The sequence below is a fragment of the Metarhizium album genome (genome assembly GCF_000804445.1).
Source record: "Metarhizium album ARSEF 1941 chromosome Unknown scaffold_1, whole genome shotgun sequence".
Taxonomy (NCBI): domain Eukaryota; kingdom Fungi; phylum Ascomycota; class Sordariomycetes; order Hypocreales; family Clavicipitaceae; genus Metarhizium; species Metarhizium album.
In genome coordinates, this window is record NW_024467575.1 from 203,658 (window position 1) to 224,982 (window position 21,325).

At 57.0% G+C, this 21,325-nt stretch overlaps 7 protein-coding genes across 7 annotated transcripts; 2 read left to right on the forward strand and 5 right to left on the reverse strand.

Moving 5' to 3' along the window:
• Window positions 1-1,100: 1,100 nt before the first annotated feature.
• Window positions 1,101-3,284, reverse strand: MAM_00057 (Translation initiation factor 2A; the record flags this gene model as incomplete). The annotated part of the gene is made up of 2 exons (XM_040818857.1): window positions 1,101-2,603; window positions 2,697-3,284. 2 exons carry the CDS (start codon window positions 3,282-3,284, stop codon window positions 1,101-1,103), a joined length of 2,091 nt encoding a protein of 696 aa, XP_040682121.1.
• Window positions 3,285-5,140: 1,856 nt separating this feature from the next.
• MAM_00058 (RNA polymerase II-associated protein 1) lies at window positions 5,141-6,421 on the reverse strand (the record flags this gene model as incomplete). The annotated part of the gene is made up of 1 exon (XM_040818858.1): window positions 5,141-6,421. One exon carries the CDS (start codon window positions 6,419-6,421, stop codon window positions 5,141-5,143), a length of 1,281 nt encoding a protein of 426 aa, XP_040682122.1.
• A 1,861-nt stretch (window positions 6,422-8,282) lies between these two features.
• On the reverse strand, window positions 8,283-9,293 carry MAM_00059 (uncharacterized protein; the record flags this gene model as incomplete). Its single annotated transcript, XM_040818859.1, has 3 exons — window positions 8,283-8,556; window positions 8,650-8,877; window positions 9,007-9,293. The coding sequence occupies 3 exons, from the start codon at window positions 9,291-9,293 to the stop codon at window positions 8,283-8,285; spliced, it is 789 nt and encodes a 262-aa protein (XP_040682123.1).
• A 1,137-nt stretch (window positions 9,294-10,430) lies between these two features.
• On the forward strand, window positions 10,431-12,273 carry MAM_00060 (Histone promoter control 2 (HPC2); the record flags this gene model as incomplete). The annotated part of the gene is made up of 2 exons (XM_040818860.1): window positions 10,431-11,935; window positions 11,994-12,273. The coding sequence occupies 2 exons, from the start codon at window positions 10,431-10,433 to the stop codon at window positions 12,271-12,273; spliced, it is 1,785 nt and encodes a 594-aa protein (XP_040682124.1).
• Window positions 12,274-12,919: 646 nt separating this feature from the next.
• On the reverse strand, window positions 12,920-15,193 carry MAM_00061 (VHS domain-containing protein; the record flags this gene model as incomplete). Its single annotated transcript, XM_040818861.1, has 4 exons — window positions 12,920-13,126; window positions 13,231-13,745; window positions 13,837-14,563; window positions 14,651-15,193. 4 exons carry the CDS (start codon window positions 15,191-15,193, stop codon window positions 12,920-12,922), a joined length of 1,992 nt encoding a protein of 663 aa, XP_040682125.1.
• Window positions 15,194-15,948: 755 nt separating this feature from the next.
• Window positions 15,949-17,250, forward strand: MAM_00062 (RLI and DUF367 domain protein; the record flags this gene model as incomplete). Its single annotated transcript, XM_040818862.1, has 1 exon — window positions 15,949-17,250. The coding sequence occupies one exon, from the start codon at window positions 15,949-15,951 to the stop codon at window positions 17,248-17,250; it is 1,302 nt and encodes a 433-aa protein (XP_040682126.1).
• Window positions 17,251-17,587: 337 nt separating this feature from the next.
• On the reverse strand, window positions 17,588-20,297 carry MAM_00063 (Translation initiation factor aIF-2, bacterial-like protein; the record flags this gene model as incomplete). The annotated part of the gene is made up of 2 exons (XM_040818863.1): window positions 17,588-17,739; window positions 17,849-20,297. The coding sequence occupies 2 exons, from the start codon at window positions 20,295-20,297 to the stop codon at window positions 17,588-17,590; spliced, it is 2,601 nt and encodes an 866-aa protein (XP_040682127.1).
• Window positions 20,298-21,325: the final 1,028 nt, after the last annotated feature.

The window sequence follows — 21,325 nt, forward strand, 5'->3', positions numbered from 1 at the left end:
ATTGAGCTAACCGGGCACCGAGGCGATGCGACGTGTTTTGTGGGGGGTGGGCCCGCTGTTTTGCATTATACGTACGCCCACGGGGACGGGGTGAAGGGGGCGTGCATGCATGGCTGTGCCGCGCGCGTAGCCTGAAACCCGAGCACTTACCTTGGCTGATCGGTGATGCTCGTCGCGGCTGGGCCGATGGGGGTTTTGTACGTCGTGCGTGTATGGACTCTCTGCTACAAGCGCCATGATGATGCGCATGCCAACTACGTCGTGGAGCATAGCATAGCTTGTGAGGCAGGCAGGCAGGCAGGCAGGCCGGGAAACGAAGCGGCACTGACCTCGAGGACACTCGAGTGGTGGCAGGGCAATACGCAGACGGAGAAATGGGCGGCAGGACGTGTCTGATACGTGGTTGGCATCGAGGCCGGGCGGCAGAACCTTTGTTTGGCTGGCCTGCTGACGCGTGTGCAGGACAAAACGACGGACGGCCGCGGAACAAGAGAAACGGAGACCAAATGCCTGCGCAGACACATCACCTTGGGACATGCAGTCCAGTCAGTCAGTCAGTCAGTCACCATCCAACGAGACGGGATCTACAACCCGAGTGGAGTGGACCATGATCGTTCTGTTCTATTCAGTCAGACCTAGTCGACCCCCTGGATTGTCAAGATGCAGTTCTCCCCTCGTCAACCACCAGCGAGCTCCAGCCTTTTGTTTTTCCATTGCTCTGCATGCCACTCTCAATTTCTCCTGTCCATCTCGAGACTCGACGGGATCGACTTCTTGCGCATCGTGCTGTACTGGCCCGACGTAGGCTGAATGCACCCAATGTGACGCCCTGGGTTCCATGTGATGTGACTGACGGTTTTTCCAAAACACTTCAAAAGACAGCACCGCACCCTTCTTTTCGTACATGCATCCCAGAGCCCGTCAATCATGTTGTCTCATTTGTCCTTCAATTTGCTTTGCTTGCCGACGCGGCTTGAATGTCCACACGTGGCGTGGGGGGGAGAGGGAGTCGTTCCCAGCGCGGAAACGCTCCCATCCGGCATGGCGTGATAAACGAAGTTGCCCATCCCATATACACGCACGGATATCCTGTCACGAGATTAAACCTCATTTTCCAAGCCCTCGAGCTCTCTCAACACGGCCGGCTTGGTGTTGATCTTCTTGACCTGTGTATCTTCAAGCTTCTCTCCGCCAGCCAGTCGCATTTCCAGGTCCTCAATTGCACGAATCTTCTTCTGAAGGCTGCGAATCTTCTTGGCGTTGGCACTTTGGCCAGGGTCAACCGCGGGGCTGGCAACAGCCACGCCGCCTTGCTGATGTGCCGAGTAGTTGTTCTGGTGGCCGGGGCTAAGACGCTGGCCATGCTGGGTGTTGCTGCTGCCGCCGCCGCTACCGCCATTGTTCCGGGATCGGCTTCTGTAATCTCGGTCGTTGCCAGTGGCAGGGCTTCGGTGATCCCGACCATTGCCATTAGCAGGGCCACGTCTTTCAGGGCTTCTGCCGGAGCCGGGAGCACGGCTGTCGTAGGGGGCAAGGCTAGCACCGCCGTTGGGCTCCGCGTCGGACCGCCCGTCCTGGTTGTTCTTCTTGCCACGCTTCTTCTTACTCTTCTTGGCGCCGTCTTCGCCCACCGGCTCAGCGCCAGGTACCATCCTGGACGCGGGCTGCGACGGTTCGGCGGGCTCGGCACCGGGAACTCCACGGCGAGGACGACCGAAGCCGTTGGGGCCGACGCTGGGCGTTCCGTTGCTCACGACATGCGCCGTGCCACCCTCGTCTTCACGCTTGAAGTGAAGAGGCGTGGCGAGACCCCTGGCGCCGGGGGGCCTGTAGGCCCCGGCAGGTTTGCTGGGCGTCTTGACGGTACCAAGGTAAGCGGCAGCAGAGCTGTGAGGACAAGGCACGGGGTTGAGCGGATCGCCGCCCGTCACATTCTCAGGAGCCGAGGGTCGCCACATGACGTTGTACAACTCGACCATATCTTCGTTATACATGATGCTACCCCCAACATGCCAAAGCTTTACGCCATTGTCGACACGGAGACGCGGAGAGGTTGTGGCCGTCATGATGTAGCGACTGTCAGGGCTCCACTCGCACACGCTGGGGTTGCCACTTTCAATGGTGCAGACCTTGCGATAGTCCTTTTCGAGATCATGCACATCGATCTGACCAGCCAAGTTGCCAAACCCAGCAACGAGGACAAAGCGAGCATTGGGGGAGAACGTGACGGTGTTGCGCGGGCTCAGGGGAAATGAGTACTTGGCGACAGCTCGGTCGTTGAAGATGGTAGCCTTGGCTGGCATATAGCCGTAGACGACACCGAACTCGCGAGAGTTGGGCGACCAAGACACATCATGGATCGGGCCTTCTTTGTCGAGGGTCACGCGAGCGTCAAAGGCGCCGTTGGTGCTGAGCAGATACAGGGTGGTCTCCCCGTAGTAGCTCTTGCCAGACCTATCGACATCCGTCTGGGCCAGCACGAGCAGAGAGGAGCCACGCTTGTTCCACTTGAACTGGACCTTGTCGCCCTTGAAGAACGTCTTTTGCGAGATGGGGTTCTGGAAGAGCGGGACGTTGTACACCTTAACAACGGCTGGTTGGCCCTGGTGGGAGAGCAAGTTAGCAAAGGATTTTCTCATTTCTCGACTCGAGGAATGGTCAGATTAGATTGTTGCGACACGACACCGAGGGCGTACCTTTCTCTCGGGAACGAATACGGCCACGGCGTGGTTCTCGCTCCCCGGTGCAAGGGCGAAGTTGACGGCCCCCTCGACCCTCAGCTTGTTACAGACGGTGACGAGGTCGTGGCTCTGGTAGAACTGGACTTCGTTCGTGACCAGTCGAGCACAGTGCTTCTCATCGGCCGTGTACTGGAGGTTCCAGCTGTCCTGCTGCTTCTGGACAAAGCGCCCGATGGGTTGCTTGTCGGATGCAGCGACGCCGTCCTCGACGGTCCGCCAGATCTTGAGGTTCTTGGTGGCGTCACCAGCCTCATCCTTGCCTGGCCGTTCCCAGGTGATGACAAAGGTACCGAGGGGGGAGAAAGCAAGCTCGTAGACGTTGGTGATGGGCAATTCGAGAAGAACGCTACCAGTCGAGGTGTCGACAACAGTCACGGTTTCCTGAGAGGCCCAGCCAAAGAAACGGCCGCAGGGCGAGTACACGCTGCACCGCAGATTCCCCTCAGGCTTGACGAAGCCGGCGAGAGGCTCGTAGACCGGGGCGGCGTCAAAGACGCCAATGGTCTTCTGGGTCCGATATGCGAACTGCAAAGGAGATGCCATGGCTAGTCAAAGTCACAGAATCTCAAAGGCGATTTGCGTTTTGCAGTCGACCTGGATGGCTTGCAGAGTTGGTCAGGGTGTCTGTCGTCTTCTTGACCTTGGCCCGCTTTCCTTGGATTCTTGTTCCGTGCTGGCTGGTCGCGCTTCGCAGGCCGACACGAGGTTATCAGCAAACGAGATGTATGACAGCGTTGATATTGCTCTCGACGAGGCCCGGGCGAGATGCAAGCGTCCCACGGGTTCAACACAAAGGCCAATGTTGACGGAGCACAAACGGGGCTTCTGATGGAAAGCCTCTTTGTCGCTGGGCGGTATGAAGCGGCGTCCCAGACAACCGGTACCGCAGCGGCTTCCAAGACAGCTAAGCCGACAAGGTAAGGCCTGAGTTCAACCCAAGCAGACTCGGCGCCCTGTTGAATACGCTCGGTTGAAAAGGAAGACGGACGGCGGACGCGTACGTACGACGGTCTTTCGAGGAAGGCGACTCGGGCTGGGATTGGCGGCGACGATTGGGCAGTGGCCAAAAGGTGTTGCACACGTCGAAAAGGACAAGGCTAGAAGAACAACCTGCAGCGAGGATGGCGTACAACGAGAAGAGGGCGAGCACCCCAAGGGGGGGGAGGGGAATTGACGACGTCGTCGGCGGCGATGCCCTTGCGGTGTCTGGCTGGGACGGGGAGAGGGAGCAGAACAGAAGGGGCGGGTAAAATATGGTTTTTCCCGTTCGGTTGGGTCTGGGTGATTTTTTTTTTTCTTCCCTTATTGGCAGCCGGGCTCCATGTAGTGTCGACTACTACCTACGTAAGTGCCTAGTGGTGGGTAGGCACCTACCTGGGTATCCAGTGGGTACCCAGTACTTAGCGCTCCCTAATCTCTGCTCATGTCTGCACAAGCGGCGCTCACCGGACTCGACTAGAGCGCCCCTGACGCTCTCTGGTTGACGTCTAGTTCCTACTGGGCTAAGTCTAAGTACTTTAGGTACTTTAAGCAGTTACGTACCTCTCTAGGTACTAGGTACTTTAACCCGTCAGCGTCGACTTCCATCAACTTTCAAGGTTATTACTCTAAGTAAGTACTTAAGGCACTTACTTGAGCAAGTAGATGTAACTAATTGACCTCAATGTTGAGACGTCGACACTCAAAATTTGGGCGAACCTGCACATGTAGAGGACTTGCTCACCACTCCACGAGTCTGGAACGTATTGCAGGCACCAACTCCAACCGGGTGATGCCAACTGCTACGGACGCCCGGCGCACAATGCAGGCAGACGCGAGGAAGGGTACGGAGTACGGAGTACTGCGCCGACGAACCTTTCCCGGACGTTGCATGCATTTTAACTTCCGCCGACCACGGCGCGAACACAAACTCTCGCTATCCGGGCGTCGACCCAGTCCGCCTTGTGCTTATTATATTACTCTAGATAGTCTTGTCGGCCTGTCTGTACTTGCATCTCAAACACAGCCCGCCCCATCACTAGTCTAGGTGAACTATCATGAACCCTGTCTCAGCCCTTCATGCAGAATGTGCCCTTTGTCAATGCTTTGCAATTTGGAAATTCATGCGCATCCGACATGTAGTACCTCGTTACTAGCAGCGTTTCGGCCGTGCTCGCTTGACGCCTGGGTCATTGGGACCACGCCAAGCGTTCGCAGCTCGTCCAAAGCGCCGGCACTCCCGCCTCTGGGTGCCGGCATTTGTTTGCAGTGTGTGCATGCATGCGCTGGTCTTTGTTGATGCCGCAGACCACCAGGCAGAATTGTTGTAGTAGTAGTAGTAGTACTGGTAGCCCAACGGTTGCTGTTGCGTTTGCCCCTGCCTCCCCTACAGTAGACAATAGACGCCTCGACACTTCTCTTCATCGCCCCTTGAACTTCTCTTTCCAGCCGCCCCTCTCAAACAGCCACAAGGCTTCGGTGGCATATGCCCTGCTGCCTCGGTGGCCGCCTTCACCGGCCGCAGCCTCCATCAAGCTCTCGAGTACTCTGCCTTTCTTGACCGCAGCCCAGATGCCCATGGCAATGACGTCGTTGTCGGTCTTTCCCCACTCTCCCTTGCCCAGGCGATACAGAATTCTTCCCAGGGTTTGATAAGCCATACACCGCTGAGCGGGCACCGCACTTCTGGCCAAGCGTGCCAGCTCGGCAATGGTATATCCAGCAGCCTCGGGCGCCTCCCCGTGATGGTGCAGACCTTTGGTTGGGGCGATGGAGCGACTCACCCTGGGCGAAAGAAAACGACCCCGGAAATCAAAACGCAGAGATGACAGCGAGATTTCAGGGTGTGGATAATATGTCGAGTCCTTGTCCGCGCTGCTACCTTCGCTGGGCAACGGTGCCATCCAAGCGAGCTTGCTTGGGTCGGCGGGGAGCTCCGGGAAATACTTTTCGTGAAGGGTCGCCAGGAAATTGGGGTCGAACGGGTCAAGGTCTGGAAGGCTAGGCGGCACGGGGAAGTGCGTCGTCTTGGGCAGGTCCGTAATGGGGAACAAGTCTGCCGGAATCTGAGAAGGGGCTTTGTCCTCGTCGTAATCATGTGCAATCTTTTTGGAACACAGCCCTGCAGAATCTTGGCCATGTGAGCCTGGTGTAGGCTTGGGCCTTTCCGCCAAAGGCTGCTCACTGTTGGGTTTTGCGTGATCCGATACTTCCGTCGCACGAGGATCGCTCCATGGCGTCTCAGCCTGTGTTGCGGTATTGGCCACGTCATTCGGCAGATCAAACGGCGAAGGGCCTGATGGCTCATCTATGTTTGCGCGCTGCAGTAGGCGCTGAATGAGCGCAGGGTTCAACCCCGTCATGATATCTTGCTGTGCTTGTGCGATTTCTTGCGGTGTCATGGCCGCCAATTTCTGTCTGTTTTCTCGGTCGATGCGCTGTTTCTCGGCCAAGTCAAGTACTTGCGACGCATTGTCACTTTGTGCTGGAATGCCCTGTGTACCATTTCCGCGATTCGATTCGAAGACAGGTGCTTTGTCGCCGAGATCCCCAGCTCGCTGCCGTTTAAAGGCAGAGTGGTTCCAGCGCCTCTTGTGTGAAGGGAATCCGGTTGATGAAGAGGGCGCCGCGGGGATGGCGATTGGAATGTTCTGCTTCGAATCTCTCTCTACGATATCTCCGATGAGAAGAGTCGGGTTCATGTTGGCCGAAGCGCTTGTCTGGTTTCTCAGCAGCAGCCGTCTCGATGGTCCGCTGGCGTGACATGGTGGTAGTTGACGTCGTGGGGCCGGCAGGTTTTAATTTTTTTAATGTCAGCCCCGTCGATTCGGGAGGCAATGTCGAGGCACGTGATGAGCCCGTACGTCTTATCACTGCGACCGCGGTCCTTCAACCGCAGCAAGGGCTTCGGCCAAAAAAAAAAAAATACAGAGAAAGACAATTCAGAAAACCAAACAAGAAGGTGCAAAACAAACAAAAATCCCCCGTGCTGCATCTATCGCACCACATTTTCATGTGCATAGCATCCTGAACATCACTTGTTGCAGTGAGAGTGCGGCGCTGTTCAGCCCACACATTACGTAGGGAGTACGTATTGATTTTCCATATCAAAAAAGGGACGGCATCGTTCCCCGCGGGGCTATTGGCATTTCCTGCGGTGGTGCTGCTGTTTGTTATAGAAGAGGTGCTCTCTGTGTTGTTGCATTTCAAACCTGCCCTTATGCACTCCGTTCAGGTTCTGGTATAAAGTTTTATGCACCAGAGGAGACGGGCCTCGAGGCCCCGCTGGCCCAGCAGCACCGCCACACCTGCATTAGCGTCGATCGACGCTGTAATTTCCAATGTTGCACAAGGCTTCCAGAACACCCTCTAGATCTTGCAGACCAGCGGGCCGCATACCATCGCGTCTCTATTTATAGGCCTGGGGAAGGAGAGTAACGGATTCGGTCTCGCACGTACCTACATGTTCTTGTTTGTGCCCGCGCGTAGGGAAAAACAAGGGTGTGAAGACAAAAAAAAGGACATGTTCCGCGCGCCAACTTGAGTTTTCGTCGTCTATTCACGGCGCCCGCAGACTCAATGTGTCGGCGGCTTTAGTGCAGACCTGCTCCGTACTCGGTCGCGCAGAGTCTCTGGTCAAACCCCATGCATATTAGGTGCCTTACTCCGTACCTACCTACCTACTTACTTGAGTCTGTAGGTAAGTGCCCAAGCTACTCAAGTTACTAAGGACATACCTAGGGGCTGCGCCGTTGAGGCTTATTCGGGTAGCACCGTAGCGCCTGTGTGCGGTCGTGCAACAAGGGTTCGGATTTGTGCTGCAGCACATCTCCTGGGTTCATGTTTCATGTAGCTGCGTGGAGCCCTCTTGGCGGCGGCGACTTCTTTTTATATTCCGTCACGGCAAAGAGATGAAGAGATGGGGGTGTTCAAACTTGACGAGATCGGGCAGAGCCAGCACGGGCCCTGCCTTCCTCTCGAGTGCTTGAAGCGAGAAGATGCCCACATGCCCGACACTGGTCTGGTGCTCGGCGCAGCTTGCAACAGTCGGTGTCGCAATGCGTATCGACAAGTATTTCGGCATTGTTGCCAAGTGTCAGACCAGAGAATACTCGGCGCCTCCGTTCAGTATTCCCAAGGGTCCGCCACGCACCTGCTCGAGTCGTCGGTGCCTACTTAAGTACCCAGGTAACTACTTAATTACGTAGGAAGCACCGAGCTAAGTGTCTTTTACCCCCCTGTGCATCGGGGTGACACAGTGACATGGGGAAAGCTGAACTGGGACTGGGGTGGCGGGGCCGTGGAGCGAACCTGACGTGCAACTCAAGTCGGCAGAGGCGCGCGCTATGATTGGCCACCATGTACACGCCGGGTAAGCAAATCGTGCATGGGGAGGGACCTTCAAGGAACTCCCCCCTCAAGCCTGGCTTGCCTCGAGTTTCTTTTTCTTCTTGGCCGAGTACCGAACCAACAAGTACTTTACGTAGGCCTGCACATGTGACGTGACGTTGTAGTAGAAACTTGGCAGACGTCCTTCTGCGTCTCCCCACATGTGCCCTCTGTTCATGATAAAGTTCCCACGTTGACGAGCTGCGCCGTTGAACCCGACTCAACCCAGTGCGCCAGGTTCAATGCAAGTGCGTAGCTTGCTTCGGCCGGTGGCGGCCGGGGGGTGCGATGAGCGATGAGCGATAGGCCCCGAGCCACGAGCCACGAGCCACGACCACGAGCCACGAGCCACGAGCCTGAATATTCCCGGCGCGTCGCATGCAACTTGCAAGTGGTAGCGCCGAGTACGGAGTACGCGGCAGCAATGGTAACAGGAGTCCGCCCGGTACTTTTACTTGCCATGGTGCACCATTGCACGCAATTGCCTTGCCTTCAAGTACCTGGCTACTTGAGTAGCAGGTACTCCGTACTCCGTACTCACCCGGCCGTCTCGCTGGCCGCGCCGCCCTGGCCCCTGGGCATCTTGGACGCTGTGTGCTTTTGTCGTTTGATCATGGCCCATTTGTTAACATTGATTTTCCAACGCTTCTCTCTCTCGGTGGCGCTTTCTTTCCGAGGCGAGCCCCATGCCGCCATCTGGCCTCGTCTCCGTCCGTCACTCTCTTCCTTCTCTTCTCTTCTCTCCTCGCTCGACCCTGCATTCGATGTACTTGCTGTACCTAGGTATGTAGTTGTGTTGTGGTTATCTGGGTGTATCCCTTTCGTTGTTTTTATTAAAGAATACAAAGTTTCTCACGACACACCGCACACACGCACACATGCCCCCATCAGTTCTCACCTGACCTCTGGCCCAGCTGCCGCCCCCTGTTGCTGTCGTCGCTCGTCGTCGTCGTCGTCGTCGCCGCCGCCGCCGCCGCTCTTGATCCTTAGTTCTGGTGTTTCGTTTCTCGTCTGGCCAAAGCCGTCTGGCCATGACTTGAGGCCGGAATAGCTAAAACTGAGCCGTCGTGCCCCGGTTTTCTCATCCTCATAGTGCAGGTGGAATAAGGAAATGTTGTTTCGTTCCGAAAGTTGTAGCCATCCCCAAATTCCAGCCCCATCCTTTCCATGCTCTCCCATGGCCATGGTCGCCCCCCCCTTCGAGTTTTCCCTCCCCCTTTCCTTTCCCACTTTTGACTCCTTCACCATCACCAACCGCCCCTATCACACAACTGCAACACGGCCCATTGCCAGATTGCATCCATCTGTCGTCGTCGCCGCACCTGCGCCATCGCCAAACCGTCATCATTTTGTGCGGCGCTCTCCGGGTCATCCAGAGCCGTAGCCAGGCTGTCCGCGTCGACGCACCCGGTGCACCTTTGCGCAGACCGAGCTGCCGGGGCTGTTTGGCGGCGCGGCCCAACCCCTCTTGCGTCGTCGGTGAGGCTATTCGCACTTGACACGGCGCCTGGAGTCGACGAGGCCCCTCGCAGGAACCAGCACCAGCACAGCACCAGCACAGCACCAGCACAGCACCAGCGCAGCACCAGCCGCAGCGGAAGCTCCAGGGGCGTCTCCACCACACACACGCTGCTGCTGCACCCGCAGTCTTTTTTTTTTCCCTTTTCCGGCCACTCACAACGCTCGTCTGCGCGCGCTCCACCTGCCTCCTGCTTGCTTCGGTCTCGGCGCTCTCTGCTCTCTCAGCTTCCTTCGTGTGCCGACAGTGCTAGGGAAGGTACGGGGTACTTGGGTACTTTCCGTACTTTCCTGGCGCCTGTTTCTGCGGACCGCCACAACTGCACCCGCGCGATACTCGCATCCGAGTCTTATCAAGCATTGATCCGGCGAGGGCCTCAGCTTGTCACAACCCGGCCTTTGTCTTTGTTCTGTCATTCTTCTTCTGTCTGTTTGTGTTCCCTGCTAGAGTTCATGGCGACCTTCTTTTTCCTCGGCAGAGCCTAGGTCCCGTTACATCTTGTGCGTCTGTCTGTCCTCACTCTTGTTTCCGTCCCTCTGCATTTTCATCTTTCAAGTCGGCCGAGTCCCGATATAATCGTGTAATTATCCGCATGCCAACAAAGGCCCTTGGACGCTATCTGTACACAGTCAGCCCTGTGCAGAAATCAGTCTCGCCGCCCATCTTCCGCTGTCAGACATCTTGTGGCCCTGTCTCTTTTCCTGGTCACCATCCCGTGGCCGGCAAGGGACCGTGTCAGTCTGTAGAAGCTCCGGCTCCTATACTCCGACTCCTTCGCCATCAACCATAGTCGCCTCGCCACCATGGACAAGGACCGAGAGCAGATTGTCGTGGGCAGCGACCAGTCTCCCGGACAGCGCCAGCTGACGTTCCAATCATACCAACAACCATCGCCAAGCGGCGGCGCCGCCAGTGCACGCACGCCCTCTCAGAAACGATATGAACTTATCGATGGACAATGGGTTCAGCTCACGGCTGCCGGCCTTCCGCGCAAGAAGCCGGGTCGGAAGCCCGGGTCTACCGTGAAAACCAAGCTGACGGACGGCGCCGACCCGAGCAAAGCACGCAAGCCCCGAAAGCCTCGCGACTCCAACGCCCTCCCTGTCCAGCGCAAGCGAAAGACTGCGCCCGGTTCCGACGCAGACGGAGACTCCGACGTCTCGAGGAGCGCCTCGGGCCACCACGCCGGCACATCATCGCCGTCGCAGCAGCATCAGCTTCTGGGACCCCCCGACTTGCGCGGCTCGCCCAAGATGCCCAAGAGAGAGGGGTACCCGGGGTCGATGCAGAGCATTCTGAATGCTGACCCGCCCTCGGCCTCAATACCAGTGCGCAGCAGCGGCCTCAGCTACGATCCAATTCGTGGCAACTACGACCCCATACGTGAGACAATCACACCGCATAATACGAACCCGTACTCGTCGACTTCAGGTTCCCCTCGCGGCCCGGCGCAAGCGGCCAACCGATCGCCCTCAATTGCGAGTATAATAGAACCACAGCCCCGGACGGCAACCTCGCCGAGTCTGTCACAGCGTGGACACTCCACAGCTTCGGCTCACAGCCGGCATCACGGCCGAGAGCCCTCATCCATGCCACCGTCGCCTTCCTACAGACCGACATCAACACTCGGAGCCCAGCTCACTGCAGTCGATCTGAAGAAGGCGAGCACCGTGGCAGCCGCGCAACGACCTGTGGTGAATCAGGCCAACTTCACCACAATATCAAATGGCCCTGTCCGAAGATGTTCGCCCAAACTAAAGCCCGCCACTGGCGTGTCTACCCCGAGAACGGATGCACTTGACGATTTCCAGGACAGCGAAGGACGCTCTATTTTGGATTTTGGAAAGGCTCGACCTGGCGAGGAGTTCCAGGCCCCCACCATTGTCTTGAATATCCCCATCGTGGCTGGAGAAACCAATAAATATGTCAACTTTATGCGATTGGCTGAGGATCGGTACGGGTGGGACGCCCTCCATCCGCGTCAGGCTGCAAATCGGGACCGCAAAGCCCGGATCGAGGCCGCTGCGGCGTCGCTCGAAAAGGCCGAGCTGGGGCGAGAGTCGGGAGACGAGATGTCGCTGGACAACTCTGACGGCGAAGCTAGCAACCCGGAGAACGGAGGGACCAGCGGGCCTGATGCTCCGGTCAAGCCCAAGAAGAAGAGAAACTTCAAGGAGGACCAATATGACGTCGACGACGACTTCGTAGACGACTCGGAGCTGCTGTGGGAAGCTCAGGCTGCAGCCAGTAGGGACGGTTTCTTTGTCTACTCTGGGCCTCTTGTGCCCGAGGTAGAAAAACCGGCAATGTATGTTCCATCTCCCCATGCCTGGCGGCAGCCGTGCCGGAACTAACAAGAGTCACAGCCCCCACGAACGACCCAAGCGCGGCCGCGGTAGTAGAGGCGCCCGGGGCAGCAGGGGCTCAGCCAGAGGCGGCACAGGCGCCGGCCGCGGCGGCGGTCCTGGTTCTCGCGGTGGCACGGTGACGAGAAAGCCGCGCGTCACAAAGGCGGAGAGGCTGCAGCGCGAGCGAGAAAAGGCCGAGCGCGAAAGCATGGCACAAATCAGCAACAAGACGCAGACCAACGGATACGTTCTCCAGCCCTCTACGCCCGCCTTCTCTGTCAGTGAACTGGGCGCTTAGGCAAATCCTGCACCTGCAGCGACGGGGGTTTGCACTGTCTAGACTAAATAGCCTGTATGTCTAAATACACGTGGAGTATTGCTGACTGGGGCCTCACACGGGATCGAGTCCGCCCCTGCACGCTGTTGCTGCACAGTCTGTGGCGTGATGTAGTTATCTGCCCAAAGTACCAAGGAGGACGCACCAGCATGCTGCAGTATATTAAAGTATCCCCACGCAAAGTATTGTACCGCGGTGCGCTGTACGCTGCAGCATTGCCCTGCTCTGGTCAACTGCGCTTTGCCTCCCACGGGGGCGGCGACGATTCGCGTCATTCCCCCCGCGACAAGGACACCACCAGCATGACACTTCCGAAATGCAGACAGCCTGCCGCCAGCAGAGTACCCTGTCTACCCGACTTTTGCCCCGTGACACTCTTGTCTGCCCGGTTCGATCCGCTGTTGCGCGGTGGGTGTCCACGCCAGAATATACTTCTTGATGCCGACCACGCCCTTTTCACGACTGAAAGGCGAGAAGCGCGCGGACGCGTGGCCTTGTCTCGCCCCGTCCTTGCCGCACTCTTGTGGACTTGTTGCCCTCCTCTCGGGATGCCCGCGTCCCCGTGACCCTCGTAGATCTGACGGCTTGCGAGTCCCACGTCTCCTTCTTATGCCAGGCTGAGTTCCGGAATGTCACCCGTTTCGTTCTTCTGCTCGGTGCCGACCTTGTACGTGGCGCGCCATCTCAGCTTGACTGAATCCACCCTGAGTCCTCGGTTGCCGGCGTGCCAAATGTCCACTTCTTGCGTGATGCCGCGGCTCTGCTTGGGCGCGAGATCGCGGCCGCTTTGTGGTTTCAGTTGCAGCTCGTAGCCCTAGGAGACGGGGTTAGCACAGTTGGACTTTGCGCTTCAATTTTTTTTTAAACTCTTGCAGCAGCGCCACAGGGCCTTGCCTCTTGCTGCGCTCTACTACTAACCTTTGTGACTGCCAGCTGGAAGTGCAGCTCGGTAATGGGATGGGCCGAGTTGTTTGAGAAGGCAAATGCTACGTGGATCGAGTTGCTTGCGCCGGTGGCACGTCCGGCTAGGAAGTCCGTCCGTAACAGACCCTGATTGATGGTTCCCCTGTGCTCCTTGGGTTTGTTTGGCGACGCTGGAGGAAGCGACGATGAGAAGTTCCACTCGTCGTCGTCGTCGCCGCCCCCGGCATGGGAGACAGCGGGGAGTCGAGGGGGTGGAGTTGGGGCAGAGGTTGATGCTGATGCTGATGCTGATGCTGATGCGGCGCCTACGGTGGCAAAAGAACCCGAGGCCGGCTGATGTGAAGGAGGTTTCGGCTGTTGCTGGACAGCAGGCTGCGGAGTGCCAGACTGCGAAACTGGAGGAGAGGTAAACGAGGCGAATCGGGAGAAGGAAGGCGTCTGGTTAGAGACGTTTCCGCTGGCGCTGCTGTCCTGCGTCATGGAGGACAACAAAGCCGGGCCGGGAATATCTGTCAGGCCCCATGTTAGCCATCGAAGCTTTGACGCGAGACTTGTGCACATCAAAGGAAGCGGATTTCGATGCACAGACACTATGCTTACTTTGGTTGGCTCCAAAACCAAGTGCGATATTGCCTCCCTGCCCAAAGTTGCCTGCCGAGCTGCCAATATCCAACCCCAACAGGTCATCCTCCAAGCCGGTAGCCTGCGAGCCGCCGCCTGCGGGTGCGTTGTTGTAGTGGTGGTTTCCGATGCCATTGCCGTCGTTTGCGGCATCAGCATCAAAATCTATCAAAGACAACTCGTTCGCTGCGTTGCCGGAACTCGACGGCGCCCTCGCCGCAGCCGTCGTCGAGGCCGAGGGCGTAGGAGCCCCCGCCGCGACTTTGGCCGCGCCCTCCAAGTCCCCCTTCTTCATGAGCTTGTACCTCTCGACGGTGCGGTGAATGCCGTCGTTTATCTCAAATAACCGGGCAACTGCGTCATGGTCGTCCGATTCCTCCTCGCACATCTTCTGAATCTTGGGCTGCGCGCTCTGCAAAGCCGAGGCCAGCTCGCTGAAGACGTCGCCGTCGGACATGCTGTCGCCTGGTCTGAAAGCTTCTAGGCGCTCTTCAAGCAACCTGGCTTTTGCTTGGATCTTGGATACTTCTTCGGCTGCCTTGGCGCGGTAGTCGGTCTTGGACCGGGTGTCGTAACCGGCCATGACTTTCATGAGGCGATTGGCTTCTCGAAGGTCTTCGGGAGTGCCACGTCGAATGAGCTCTTGGAGCTTGGCAGACTGGGCCTCCTTTTCCTCCTCTTCCATCTCTTCGGCCGACTTGAGGTTCTGCGCGTGCAATTAGCAACAGACAAGAGTCTCGACGAGCAAAGGACATTGTCGGGCGGGGCGGCCGAGGCTCGCACGATGACTTACATCGCTCGGGTTCAACACTGCGGCATCCTCGTGTCGAACCTCGGGAAACATGTAGCCCTTGTAGCTCAGAAGGCGATGCATGTCCCTGATGAAGCCTAGATCTTCTTTGTAGCGGCTCGTCTCACATATGGTGACGCGCCACTCCTCAATGGCCTCGAGGATCTTGGCCTGGACCCTGGTGGGACGCATGGGCGGGCGTTCAGGGAACCTACGAACCAGCTCGTTGAGAAACTCTTTGGTGCTGATCTGCAGATGAAAAGGGTAGCCGCAGTTCTTGACGCAGATGTCGAGCAGATTGAGAGCGAGCAGCGCGACGTTTGGGTTCCGATGGTTGATGTAGCTGACAATCATGGTGGCGGCCTCTCGCGGGGCGGAACCCTTCTTGCTGTTGATCAAATCGGCAATCTCCAGGCTCAGAGCCAGGTTCGGCTCGTAGTTTTCGGGACTGCAGGCGCCTTGAATGAAGCGCTGGAGCTGGGAGGGGGCATGGCCGAACTCGCTCCAGCGGTCTCGGGCGGCCGCCCTGGCAGAAGCAGCCTCCATTGTGGCCCAGGATCTCGGGGAGATGGGAGGCGTCGAGGGGATCCGGCCGAGATTCGTCTGCAGACGACAAGGAGATGAGAGGCCGAGAGGCTGGTGCACCGGAGACGGACGCGGCTGCAGAAACAGGCGCAATTGTCGTCGTCGTCGGCTGCGGTTCTGGCTCGCCAGCCAAACGATCCAAGTTGTACCAAGTTATAAAACGCCAACGGAGGGGAAGACGAGGGCTGGTTGTTGATCAATGTGGCGCGTCATATGCCGGCCGGACAAGACTGCGACCCCGACTCGTGCCAAGGGATGGGGTGGTTGGTGAGTGCGTCGGCCGGGTCAGCTAGGAAGAGGCCCTCATGGTTGCTGCCCGAAGCGAAAGGGACATGGAAGAGTGTGATGACGGATGACGGAAAAGAGGACGAGATGCCACCGACGGCGGTGGAGATGGCCAAATATCGAAGGGCTCTTCTACAGCCCCACCCCCGCCAAGAGTCCGGGTCCAAGTCCTGCCTATCAAGTACTCCAGCACGCAAGTACCTGTAAGTAGTACGTGGTTGAGTATCAAGCACCCACTTGAGAAGTACTACCAGTAGGTACCTAGGTAGGTACTGAAGTAGGGCACGTTGTGGTAAAAAGTACGTACGTACGTACCTTTTTTCTTCCGTCTCCGTCTCGTCTCGTCCGTCAACGTGCCCTGGGCACCGCCAAGCACCAAGAGAGCCCGGTTCGATCAGACAACCCTTCCTGTCCCGCGCGAACTACGCACAATGGTTCGCCACAAGAAGGATCTCGCCGCCCGAGCCAGAAAAGGCGGCGGCTGTGGCCGTGGTGGTCACGGAGCCGGTGGCTCAAGGCAGCCTCCCCATCAAGACGGTGGTGACGACCAAGACCAGCAACCAGCACGACCAGCCTTCAACGCGGCGTGTTGGGACCTGGGCCACTGCGACCCCAAGCGATGCTCAGGAAAGAAACTCATCAAGTCGGGAATGATGCGCCCTCTGCACATGGGCCAAAGACACAACGGAGTCATCATCACCCCCAACGGCCGGCAGGTCGTATCCCCCGCCGACGGAGAACTCATGGATCGCCACGGCGCCGCCGTTGTCGAGTGCTCTTGGGCCCGTACCCAAGAAGTCCGGTGGAGCAAGGTCGGCGGGAAATGCGAAAGGTTGTTACCCTATCTCGTCGCCGCGAATACCGTCAACTACGGAAAGCCGTGGAGGCTGAATTGCGCCGAAGCCCTCGCTGCCGCTTTTTACATCTGCGGACATGCCGACTGGGCAGAGCAGATTCTGGCTCCCTTCTCGTACGGACAGTCTTTCCTGCGTATCAATGCGAGCATACTCAAGCGGTACGCGGCGTGCCAAGACGCTGCCGAAGTAAAAAAGACAGAGGCAGAATGGATGCAGAGGTTAGAGCGGGAGTACGCAGAGAGCAGGGAACAAGGCCACGGCGACATGTGGACCGCCGGTAATACCAACCACATGAGCATGCCTCCCTCCGACGAAGACGACGACGACGACGACGACGACGATGACGACGACGCCGAAGAGGGTTGTGGCGATGCAGTATCAGATGGCGACGACAGCATGGATGGCATATACCTGGGCAAGAGGCCGTTTGATCTCAAGGCCGGCGAGATTCCCGCAAACTTGCAAGACGAGCCAGCCAAAAGAGACAAGGACCCCTTTGACATTACAGACAGCAGCGACGAGGACGACGCTGCCATGGAAGAGATCCGGCGCAGGGTCCTTGCCTCTAAACCCTTTAGCAATCCAAACCCCGGCTCGGAAGAGAGGAAGAAGCCCGCGTCGATACCGCGACCTCTGCAACAGCATCAATATCAAGTCGACCTCGATATGCAGCCCGACTCGGATAACGAGAGAAGCGACGACAACCAAGATGGGAGTGATGCAGACGAGGATGACGATGAATTTGATGATATCATCGAAGCCACGCCCGTCACTGACAAGATTGGCTTAGCAAAGCTCGAAAAGGAGCGGAGACAGGCAACCACCACGACGAGGAGTTTCTCGTCGACTTCTGTGTCCGCACCGAGTAGATGGTAAACAATTGAGGCCGTCGCAAAATATATATAATGACTCAAAACGTCGTTGATTCTATCCTACATTGTCCGTCCACATCTATAAAAGTCTAGTGCTTTTGACATGGTACACCTTGGCCAGTAACCACCCTCCCCGTCTGTTCTTTGTGCAGAGAAGCGACGCAAATAGTACATGAAAGTCTGTCCAAGAACCCTCATCTCCCTGGGTAGTGTGTAGTGGTACATGAAAAAAAGACATCCACCTGATGTACAAACATGCGATACGGGTTTCTTTCTGCCCGCCGACCAGGTTATAGACCCTGGACGTGAAATTTTTACCCTACTCCTTCCTTTTGACCCGGTTATAATGCCCGTCTCTCCTTGACCACCTCGTATGTTTGGATTTGATCGTCGACTAGAAAATCTCCAAAGCCTTCCAGGCCAATGCCGCACTCTGTGCCCTTGCCCATTTCCATGACATCTTTCTTGACGTGCTTCAGAGTATCGATGCTACCTAAAAACAGAGGTGATTGGTTAGCCAGAATCGTTGGGTACAAAGACATGGCCCCATTCCTTTTGGACAACAAGGCGTGAGCAGCAGCAACAATAGAACAGCCACGTACCATCAAAGATGACCTTGCCCTTGCGAAGCACCTTTACCAAGGAAGATTTCTTGATCGACCCGTTGCGTACTCTGCATCCGGCAATGTTCTTGAAAACCCTCCCCTTCAAATTGATAGAGAAAACCTGAATGATGTCCGCCTCTCCGCTGACACGGTATGTGACACTCATGGGTAGCAGCCCTGAAAGAACCGCTTTGGCGTCGTCTACTACATGGTAGATGACGTTGTGGTCGAGAATCTTGACCTTGGCCTCCTCCGCCCGCTGCTTGATACGGGGCAAGATGGGAACGTTGAAGTTGATGATGACACTCTTTGAAGCCGCTGCATGGTCGATGTCGTACTCCGATATCTGACCCGCTGCGGCTCGAAGAACCTTGGGTCGCACCTCGTTATTGCCCAATTCCAGGACGCTGCCGCAGACGGCCTCCACTGAGCCAACCACATCGGCTCTGACGGTGAAGTTTTGATACAAGATACCGGGTTCGGAAGCGGAATCGTCGTCAGCACCTTCGGCAACCTTGTCTTCGGCGGCCGCCTTCTCTCTCTGTCGCTGTTCCTGCTCAGCTAACTGGACAGAGTTCCGCTCACGCTCGGCCATTTCCAGCCGGTACTGGACGGCCGTCTTTGCCTTGCCTTCATCAGGTGCCTGCAGCACCTGCTCTCCGGCGTCTGGCAATTCTCGCCACCCCCATACTTCAACAGGGCTGCCGGGAGCCGCTTCAAGTAGTTCGGTCCCAGCTTCGTTCCTAAGCGCTCGAACCCTGGCCCAGGTTTTCCCGGCAACAATAAAGTCTCCTGGTCGAAGAGTTCCGCGCTTGACCAGCACTGTTGCGGCCTTGCCGTTTTGTTTTACACTGGATTCTACAATCCAGCCTTCAGCCATGCCGTCTGCCTCCGCACGAACGTCAAGAACCTCCGAAAGCGTTATGATGCTCTCTTCCAAGTCGGGCATGCCCTGCCCAGTTTTGCCGCTTACGCAAACAACTTGAACATCTCCGCCGTAATCTTCAATTTCAACGCCATGCCGGGCAAGGTCTGCCTTGACCTGGTCGATTCGAGCATCTTCTTTGTCAACCTTGTTGATCGCCACGATGATAGGCACCTTGGCAGATGTGGCGTGCTTCAGGGCTTCAAGAGTCTGGGGCATGACGCTGTCGTCTGCTGCGACTACCAAGACAACAATATCGGTAATGTTGGCTCCACGTTGACGCATCGAGAGAAAAGCCGCATGTCCAGGCGTGTCCAAGAAAGTGATTCGCTTTCCCATAGACATTTGCACGACGAAGGCACCAATGTGTTGTGTAATGCCACCATACTCCTGAGAGGCAACTGACGATTTCCGTAGCCAATCTAGTAACGTGGTCTTGCCGTGGTCAACGTGGCCCATGATTGTGACCACCGGAGGCCGGCTGGGTAGTGAGGATACGTCATCCGCGATTGGCCGAGGCTTCAGATCGCGTTGCGAGCCAGTATCGACAGTTGGGTCAAAGCCGTATTCCATGGAGATGAGTGCTGCGGTTTCGCCCGTCATGATGGTGTCGGGTGTCACGTTCTCGAAGCCCATCTCCTCCATATCGACCAAGAACTGATCTGGTCGTTGCTTCAGGGCTTGCGCCAGGTTTGACACACTAATATACTCGGGAAGAAAGATTGGCATGGCGCGATTCTCCTCCCGAAGCGCTCTTTCTTTCCGTGCCTCCTTCTCGGCTTTTAGGCGTTTTTTTCGTTCCCATCGATGTGACGACGAGTCGTCCCAATCCTCTTCCAACTCTACGCGGCGACCCCTGGCAGATTTTTTGGACTTTTTGGTTCGTTGATCAGAGGCTGGCTCGTCTTCAATGTCAAATCTTGACTTCCTCCTTTCTTTTCCCCGGGTATTGTCCGAGACTGGATGGTGTAAAGCCACGTTTTGACTGTGCACCGAGCCGTCTTCATCTTTCCTCGGTGCCTGGTCGATGGAGGTTCTGTTCGAGCCATCTGTTGCAGTAGGCTCTCGTCGACCCTTGCTTTTGCCCTCTGCAAGACTGGACACCCTCGTATCCAACTCGGCCCAGAAATCCTGCTCCGATACACCTATTCTAGAGCCATTCTCGGAGGTAGCAGTTGCACTACTTGCGCTCGCAGTATTCTGTGTCTGACGCGACTTTGGCTTCCCTCGGGCTGATCTTGTGATTTCTGAGCTAGTGGAGTCGTTGCCATGGCTGTGGCCATGAGTCAAAACTTGCTGCTTGCGGTGGCTAAAGGAGCCCCATCCAATTTTCTTCGGCGCACCGCCTGCGGGATTCTGTGAGAGCTCTGAAGTAATAGCTTTGCGATGAGCCGTACGAGAACTAGCGGAAGACAGAACAGTGGCGGGCGAGGCCACTGAGGTCTCTGGCGCAGATGTCGTTTGGCTAGGACTTTGTGCCTGTTGACCATTTGTAGACCGATACTTTGGCGTTGGCGACATCCGAGGCTCTTGCATCGACTTGAATACATCAGCAAGAACGGACTTTGACTTTGTAACTTGTGCTTGGTGGGCGTCATGGGTTCGGCCGGGGGACTTTGGCCACGTAGGAGACGAGGCGCCTTTGCCCGATGCTCGATTTCCTCCTTTGTTGTCGGCATTTGATGCTGTTCCGAGGCCTTTCATGCGACTCCTTGCTTCCAGTTCGTGGGGAAGAAGGCCTCCCAATGGCGAGTTGTTGCTATTCTGCGTAGGACTCGGGGCTTTGCCGGCCGCAAACGCACCCCATGAGCCGGTGGCGGAGCTTGCGAAGGCGCCGGGAAACCGTCCATTGGAGGGCGCACTTCGACTAGGATTTGAATTGCGCCGTGCAGAAGTCGTAGAGAGGCCCTGAGTAAACCAAAGGGCTTGCTGGGCTCGCCATGTGGTTGAGGATAACTGGACTCGGCAGCACGCACAAGCGAACGGACGGCCCCGGCCCTGATGGTTGGCACCGAGATTTTATTAGCTCTTGAGCGGAGGATGTCGAGGATTGAAATGCCAGAACGAAGTTACCTTGCAGGCACGGGCTCTCAGCATCGCCGTTGTACAGGCCAGGGAGGCGAGCGGTGAATTGGTCGGATCATTTAGTACTCTGCGCTGCAAGCTGCGAGGAAGCTATCAGGTCAGGTTGAAATTATTGAAAAAAGGACGACGGGAGGATGCAGAGGCAGACAGGGTGGGGCAGGAATCCGGGAAGGGAAGGAAGGCTGCTTCTTCGGCGCCAGGGATTGTCCGTCAAGCTCGACTCGAAAAAAGCTGGGCACGTCATGTCGGCCAACGGAGGAGACTTCCAATCCGAAGCCAATCCGCTCATGTCGACGATTTGCTCACCCACCGCAAAGATGCACCGCCCATAGCGTGGAGCGATTGGTTCTGAGGTAGGTCAACGCAGCAGGCATTGACTTTGCACACTCGATTGTCGACGTGGGGCCGGCAGATCTCGCAGGGAGAAGCTGACGCTGAACTCCAGGCTGGCAAAATTCAAACTC